The 8,835-nt window shown below is 39.6% G+C and overlaps 1 protein-coding gene across 1 annotated transcript; it reads right to left on the reverse strand.

Moving 5' to 3' along the window:
- Positions 1–7,259: 7,259 nt before the first annotated feature.
- Positions 7,260–8,537, reverse strand: LOC102598271 (mediator of RNA polymerase II transcription subunit 20a-like). The gene is made up of 5 exons (XM_015305080.1): positions 8,524–8,537; positions 8,288–8,430; positions 7,818–7,996; positions 7,610–7,699; positions 7,260–7,406 (listed from the first exon to the last, which is right to left on the reverse strand). The coding sequence occupies exons 1-5, from the start codon at positions 8,535–8,537 to the stop codon at positions 7,260–7,262; spliced, it is 573 nt and encodes a 190-aa protein (XP_015160566.1).
- Positions 8,538–8,835: the final 298 nt, after the last annotated feature.

Consider the following 8,835-nt stretch of genomic DNA (forward strand, 5'->3'; position numbering starts at 1 on the left):
AGGGGATCGACGGTCCGTAGATAGATCTACGGACCGTCCCTCTAGTCCGTCGACTGATTCTGAGAAACTGACTATTTTTGGGGTCCCCCTTTTCTCCAACTCTAAACCCTCCCAACACAAAGGTTTCAGCCCATACACTTGGAAGCACAAAATCCCTCAACATACCATAGATTACAACTCAAATACCAACCAAACAATACAACTATCAACTTCAACAACGAATCCAATCCTTCCTCAATAAATAAAGGGCTAGGTGTGAGGGGAAAGGATCACCCACACTAAAAGCTCACATACCTTGGTAGGGATCACCCCGACGAAAATCCACGATGATCTTGTCGGAAACTTGTTGATCTCCTCTCCTCTTCTTCTTTTCTTCTCTTCTCCTTCACTTCTTCTTCTCAAGCCCTAGCCTTCACTCTCTTAGAAAAAGGAACAAAATGATCCAAATATCAGCCCTATACAACAATACATCCTCAAAAGAAATAGCTAGAGAAAAGACCAAAATGCCCTTAATGATTCCCGGACGAATTTCCTTGTCAACTGCCCAACTTTCAAAGGCCATAACTCGCTCATACGAACTCGGAATTGAACAAACTCGGTGGCGTTAAAAAGATCGTTCCATGAACTTTACAACCATAACCGGAACTCCACCTAACTCCTCCTGAGCTAGAATTTATGGCTCTTAAAAGTTGGCCAAAAATTCACATTTTCCATACTTAGCCAAATTTTAAATTTTCAGATTTTCAAATCCTTTCAAAAAAAAAAATGAAAATTTCCAATTCTAGGCCCCTTCAAAGCTATTTCAAATTGTCGGATGTTACAATTACCACAAACTTTCAAACTACCAACCAAGAATTCCTTCCTCCAAGGTGAAATCAACCTAAGCGATTACACTAACATACACTACCCTCACTTCTCACTTTTACAACACATGGGCAGCCCTTACTCTCAACTATTTCGACCCTCGAACCCTTTGCCTTCCCAATTCATTCGACAACACGTTACGAAACAAGTTCACTCAGCACAAAAGAACAATTAGATATAAGTCCTCATAACCATATAACCACTTCGGGGATTTACAATATCATTACGAACCACGTTCAATTTCACGATTCTCATATATCATAGTTATATCACGTAATTGGTCCTCTCATGGAACCCGAACTCAAACTGTTAGCATACTTGAACGTGGTACCCGATCCAATGGTTATGCTGGAACGTGGCAACCGATCCCATATTTATGTCGTAACGTGGCAACAGATCCAAGTTAGTGTGTCAGAACACAACACCCGATCCATTCAACAAGCTACAATCACAATCACAAAGTACATTATCAAAATCATACAATCAAGAAGTGATTCATGGCATTCAACATTCATATATCCTCTTTTACAATTTATGTGATAAATAATGCAACATTCGCATACATACACGTATCATAATGAAGCAAGAACAAACATATATCACACAATCATAAAATCACAACTATCACGTACAAGTATACCATGACGTATATCACCTAACAATAACTCGACCATACTCAGCCCTACTTCGTCATCTAAGGTTTCTTCCTACAATTTAATCATCTCTTGTTCGGTGCACAAAGGCCTACGCATGATTCTACCATTGGTTATCAATATATTACGCGGCGAGTACAGATTATAACTACTCAATTAATAAAACCTAGCCTACCTGGGCGCCAAGCAGCTAAATGGAGTTTTGATCTTTGATTCTTCTTTCTGGAACTCGTGACGGTGATCTTGATCGGAAATCCGCAATCCATCGACATCCTTATGCTAGAAATATCTCTCTCCATCTTTCCCAAGCTTGGAGCAACTTTATGGGGGTTTCTAGGGTGTTTTACAACTAATTTAGGTATTTTAGGGAGAAGGAGGAAATAAGATTTCGCGTGATTTATATTCTGTCTTGCCTATCCCGCCCTGGCGACTACTTACCCTGATGTGGTGCTGCCGCCCTAGCGGCATCTGGCCCGCCCTGGCGGGACAGTGGCCTAGAATTTCCTGAATTTCTGATTTTTGTAAAAAATGACGATTCGGGTCGTTACAATAGATACCAATTTACCTCTCGTTCTTACCCGAACGACTAGTGCACTGATAATCACATGTCTTATTTCGGAGTACTTACAAACTAACGAATGGGGCCATCACGGAATCACGACGAATGGTAACTTTTCAAATATTGACACGTGAGAGGTATTATACCCCAAAGGTTAGAAGAAATTTGAGGCAACACATGAAGAAACAAATACGTTTAAATTACATAGCCTGATCCTCCAGGGCGGCAGCCTCCCACTTCGGGAAACAGTAAAGGGGAAAAGGGAAATATTTTTCCCATTTCTCCCTAAACTTTCAAAAAAAACTCTCCCAAAATCCTCTCGATCACTCTCCTCGAACGTCGAAACACAGGTAATATTCTAGTTCCTTACACTTTTTACTTCCGTACTTGATTAACAACAATTGCATCTTGTTACCTAATCGATTAGAAATGGTTTATGGGTAGTTGTTTGAAAATGAACTAGGTTGCTTAATTTGTAAGGAAAATGTAGCATGCGCATTTCCCTTACGTCCCTAACGTCTCCACAACATCCTGGGCATAAGGATTTTATAAAAAATAAGGTTAAATCAGTACAAAAATGAGTGGGGGAAGTTGAAGGGTCTCTTGATGAAAAACTTGGATTTGGCCACTATTTAGGGGTTATTTTGCTAATATGATTGCATATTTAAGTTCTAGGGTAGTTAAAATACTCTGATCTGCTGGAATTCTGTCAAAAACGTGGATTTCGGGATGAACAGGCGCCATGATCGCGCCTGTTATTCGTCCCAGATGAAGGCCGCTCTGGCGGGACTTGGGGAATAGTAGTATGAGTCCTCTTTGCCCAACTAGTGTCCAGTCTCATGGAGTTCTAACGTATATTTTTCAATCCTTGCAAGTTTCTATAGATGGCAGGAATAAATGAGGAAAACCTACCTTTCGTTCGGTTCTCCGATGTCTTGAATCGGGAAAGGCATCACTATAATAGAAATACAGGGTTCTGCTACGAGAGAGGTTTTGTTTTGCTGAAGCTGGAGGAGAAGGCGCCTACCTTTTATGCTCGCCTGATGGAGTTCGGATGGACTCCACTGACTAAGGCTCCCACGGATGCACGTTCCGCTTGGGGGAGGGATTTCTACGCCATCCTGCCCACAATGTGATGGGACGATCATTACCCCGTCATTCGTATCCGGGGAGTTGACATCCCTCTTAATGACACTTTCATCAATGAGGCGCTAGAGTTTACCGAGGTTTCGAATGCTGAGTATGAGGCTAAGCTGCGGGAGATAGACCTGGGTTGGCTGAGGGACACCCTTATTGAGCCTGCGCACTGGGGTCAGGTTTACTGGGTTACTGTCGAGGGCATTACTAGCTCAGATTGGTCAGCTGATATTAAGAGGTGGCTACACTTGGTGACTAGGAGGATCCGCCTGTCGGGCAACCGCGTCGACGTGACCTTTCCTCGGGCCTTGGTGGTGGTGTGCGCTATACAGGGCATCGAGTTGAATGTGGGGGTGCAGAACATTTCAGAGTGGAAGATGTTCTATCGGGGTAACAAGAAAGCTTTCTTTCTACCGAAACTTATTACTGCGCTGTGCAGACGGGAGTGCCACTCTTCGACACTGATGAGGTATTACCCATGGATCCCCCTTTCCACCCTCTTTTGATCAGGTCAGTTTCTACTTCTAGGAGTAAGAGAAAGAGAATGGGCAGGGCTAGCAGCAGTAAGGCGGTCGTGGATTTGGACGACGAGACCCCACTCTCATGTGCGCGGGTCGAGGAGGATCTGGCAGTCGTACGAAAGAGGTTGGAGAGTACCTTTGCTAACCTTACTCCGGTTCCACCCAGCACTGCCCTAGAGGTTGAGATGCTCCATCGCGAGCTACGTCAGGAGAGGAGGAAGGGTCTGGAGAGGGATCGTTTGATGGTCTGGATATGGAAAGCCGTGAGAACCATATTCACTTGCGTCGCCCCTGATCAAGAGCTTCCCCATATCGAGAAGGGGGATTTTAAGCATTTTACTTTTATGGACGAGGCAACGATCGGTCTGGTACCTCCGGAGGATCTATGCTCAGATAATGACACCTCATAGTCCGAGGATTCTTGATTTAGTTTTCATTTCGCCCCTCTTGGGCTTGTAATTTGGACAAAACTTATTTTCCTGTGTTTTTCCTTTTGTTTTTGTAAGCACACGGATGCTTGTTTTTGCTGTTCTATACAACCTTTAATTAATTACTAAGATTTATAATCTATTCTCGATTGCTGAACACTGAATTAATTATACGGGTTATCCCGGATAACATTTGGGGTGGATTGTGGGTAACTTGGAAAAATAGGGGAATGCAAGTTGAGGTTTTGCCTCGCCCCGTCCCGCCCTAGCGGAAGAATTGTCGCTCTAGCGGTCCCGCCCTGGAGGAATAATCCCGCCCCAGCGGCTTGGATGCAACCAGAACCCAAGAATAATTTTTTTTGGGGTTTTCCTCTTTTCTAAATTCCACCAAAGTTCCCAGCTTCACCCAACACCTTTGGACTAATCCCCATAGCTAGGATAACCATTAGCTACCCCGAGTCAATCCTAACGATACGACATCCAACTCATTCTCATTAATTCAACGTTACACCCACATATCTCCAGGATACACCCAGACATTCACACGATTATTAGTTGGTCGCAACGCTCGTCCATATTTTGTCATACGAATCACTCGTAGATTATATAAACCCTCGTACCACACTAGTTATGACTTCTTCCCTCAACAGGTTTCACGATACGCAAGTAGTTACACTTGAATAATTTCAACAATTTAGCCAACATATTACACATATCAAATCCAGACATGCAACACTGTCTCCTTAATCATGTCACACACATCAGCCATAATACTTTCATATCATCAGTAAAATCAGACACCCAAAGAAAACTTTCACATTCACAATTATTTCAAACGACACGAAGCACGCATTCACAGTTATAACTACATATCACAACAATTTCACCTTATGAGTTAGTTCCTCCCATAGATGACCATTACTGAACATTTATGCCTTCTACAGCCCCTAAGGCCAGATACCAATTGGAACCTTCTCAGTTCCAATTAACTTTTCTTGTGTCCCTTCAGTCATAACCACAACGTCTAGTTCAATTTGTTCAGATACCAATTTGACTCAATTCATACCACAAGCGAAACTCGCACGAAAAGATAAGACAACTTCCTAGAATGCTTCATAGCTTCCTGAAGATTAGGTGTGGACGTCAACAGTCTATTCCACATTTTGCTCTAGTACTAGGAGATCGATAACCTGGCTCTGATACCAATTTGTCACGACCCAACCCATCGGGCTATGCAGGCACCCACTCAAACACCTAAGTAGGAGAATCCTCATATCCCAATAGTCAAAACATGCGGAAAATTAACGAAAAACAATTATAAATGAAATCATAAAGTTTTTATGATGAAAACATTCTTAAACAAATTCGGGTTAAGACCTGTAAAGTAATTAAAATCCCCTAAGGATATAGTCTAAACAGGTACAAGAGCTACTAAGAGTAAAAAACTGGACAATATAATAAATGACATAGCTCCCACCATGCGGAAGGTAAATAGAAGTTGTTGGAGATTTTCTTCGTCTTTACCTAATGAAGCATCACCGACCCTACATCCAGACTATATCAAAAATACATAGCAAGAGTAGTATCAGTACAAAACACAAGTACTGGTAGACATCATCGGTCAACCAGACGCCACCGCATAAAATAAGAAACAAACTAGTAAAACATGTCATAACATCCATCGCTTCTCCACCTTTACCCTCTCTCCAACTACCTCAGAATTACACTAGCATTCTTACCACCAACTACTTCCCAACCAACCTACATACTAGGTTCTTGATCACAGCCTACCCATTCTAACACATAGAAAGTTTCACAATACGCACTACAACCATTCTGACTAACAACCCCCAACATAGCCTTTACTTTCTCTTCTAAGTTGCCTCGTCCTTGCCACATAGCACATTACCATAAGCTTTCAAACTACCAACCAAGAATTCCTTCCTCCAAGGTGAAATCAACCTAAGCGATTACCTCACGTACACTACCCCAACTTCTCACTCTTACAACACACGGGAAGCCCTTACTCTTAAGTATTTCGACCCTTGAACCCTTTGCCTTCCCAATTCATTCGACAACACATTACGAAACAAGTTCACTCAGCACAAAAGAACAATCAGATATAAGTCCTCATAACCATATAACCACCCCGGGGAATTACAATATCATTTATCATTATGAACCACGTTCAATTTCTCGATTCTCAAATATCACAGTTATATCACGTAATTTGTCCTCTCATGGAATCCGAACTCTTGACCATACTTAGCCCTAGTTCGTCATCTAAGGCTTTTTCCTATAATTTAATCATCTCATGTTTGGTGCACGAAGGCCTACATATGAATTCTACCATTGGTTATCATTATACTATGCAACGAGCACAAATTATAACTACTCATTTAATAAAACCTAGCCTACCTGGGAGCCAAGCAGCTGCACGGAGTTTTCGTCTTCGATTATAGTTTCCGAAATTCGTGACGGTGATCTTGATCGGAAATCCGCAATCCATTGACATCCTTATGCTAGAAATATCTCTCTCCATCTTTCCCAAGCTTGGAGCAACTTTGGGGGGGGGGGTAGGGTGTTTTACAACTAATTTAGGTATTTTAGGGAGAAGGAGGAAATAAGAGTTCGCATTATTTACATTCTGTCTCGCCTATCCCGCCCTAGCGACAACTTACCCCTGTGGCGCTGCTGCCCTAGTGGCATCTGGCCTGCCCTGGCGGGACAGTGGCCTAGAATTTTCTGAATTTCCATTTTTTCTAAATAACGACGATTCAAATTGTTACAAAGTCTATATAATATTAAAGAACAATTCTTCAAACAAAAGAAACCATTTAACTTTCCATATTACCCACTAAAAAGAAAAGAAATTACATTGATCTGAAATCATTGTAGCTTTACGATTGCTTACTATTGATGTGCATATTCCCAATTTATTAATTAACATAAAGAACTCATTTCTGAAGTTAAAGAAAAATCTTATAATGTCAACAAAACATTCTAATTTCTAGTTGCTTGTGATGATTGAGATGTTGCTGCCATTTGAGCCAAGATGCTAGCATATTGTACAACCGTGTGTAGTGAAGTGTATTGATCAGAGAGGCCAAACTCTAAATATTTGGTTCAACATGCAAAAATGACCCGATAATGATCTTTTTTCAAGAGTTTCCTTCCATATCTCGAAGAATTCACTCATAATCAGATGTGATGTTTCCCATGAAGAAATCGGAAGATACTCCATCTACAAAAGAAACAAACATCTTATGAGGCAAGCATGCTCATAATAGTATTTATATTGTTAATTAGGTAAAGTACAACAATTGAATTCCTATCCATGAAGAGTAAAAAAACATAATATATTACAACATAGCTATGTTTTTTTTTAAAAGGCTTAACCACATAAAAAGCTTCAACTGAGAATAAATCTCTAAAAGTATTTCATACCTCCATAACTATTCCCCTCAAGTTCTCAGAATTTATTGGAACAACGTTGCCTACCAACAGCCGGAAGTCACCAAATCGATATTGAAACCCCTATATCAGTCAAATATTTTAATGAGTATTTATGAAGACAAAATTCTTGATGGTGCTATATAAGTATATCATCCACTTACAATAAGAACAATAATTTGCAGATCTCAATAATACAAACCTCACAATTAACTACAAGCTTCATTATGTATGATTGTAAGTTCTCCATTATCGTCTGCATTGATGACTCTGCTTCCACAACCAGTCGTTGCCTACTAAGTGCCAGGTAAAACTTGTTGGGTTGTTCTTGAAGTGAAACCCCCAAAAAAATTTGGGGAAATTTCGATGCATTTGCTTGTTCTAGTAAAAGAAAAAATAAATCAACCAACAATCAAATCTCGTATATGCCCACAAAAGTACTCTTAAAAATTACGTGAGGTGTAAGTTAGAAATGCGAGATATATAGATTATCTTACATTTAGATCTATTCTTGACCCAAATTATTTCAATACTTCTTCGGTTTTTTATAGATTACTTATGAAGGAGAAAAACTTCCCAAATCCAAACTTTATAATGCATCGAGAGGAAAAGAAAAAAAGGTCATTCCTTTATATAATGTTTACAAACATGATTTATTAAGTAATGAAATACCTTTGAGTATGGGCTTATAAAAGGTAAAAGTATTTTTCCATCTTCCTTCTTTAACCCCATTAATGCTCTCAGCACAATTAGATACGTCTATCAGTATTTGACTATTGATTGTTGTTCCTGCATTTGGCTGCCAATGAAAAATCCTAACAACAAACAAAGTAACAAATTGTACACTTAAACATACACACCAAAATCTTTCAAAAATGTTATGTTTCTATTGAATTCAAAATTGTTACCATTTGATTGGCATGTTGTTGATTGCAAGTACAGTTTCCTTTTTCCTCTTAACAAAAAATTCATCCAAAAAGAAAAAATATTTTGGCTAATACAAAGAAAGATAAGAGAATGAATCTTAAAGTAGAATAACACTGTATTTATAGTTGACAAGTACCTTGAACAAAAATCAAGTCATTAAATTCATGTCATATTTGGATTTTGTTACTAAAATTTCAACAAATTTACCTTTTATGTTTAAACTTATTAGATAATCAAAATAGTATTTCTTTTACCTTCTAATTTATTGTGGAATTAATATTTTTTCCTAATTA

The sequence above is a fragment of the Solanum tuberosum genome, unplaced genomic scaffold, assembly GCF_000226075.1.
Source record: "Solanum tuberosum cultivar DM 1-3 516 R44 unplaced genomic scaffold, SolTub_3.0 scf00677, whole genome shotgun sequence".
Taxonomy (NCBI): Eukaryota; Viridiplantae; Streptophyta; class Magnoliopsida; order Solanales; family Solanaceae; genus Solanum; species Solanum tuberosum.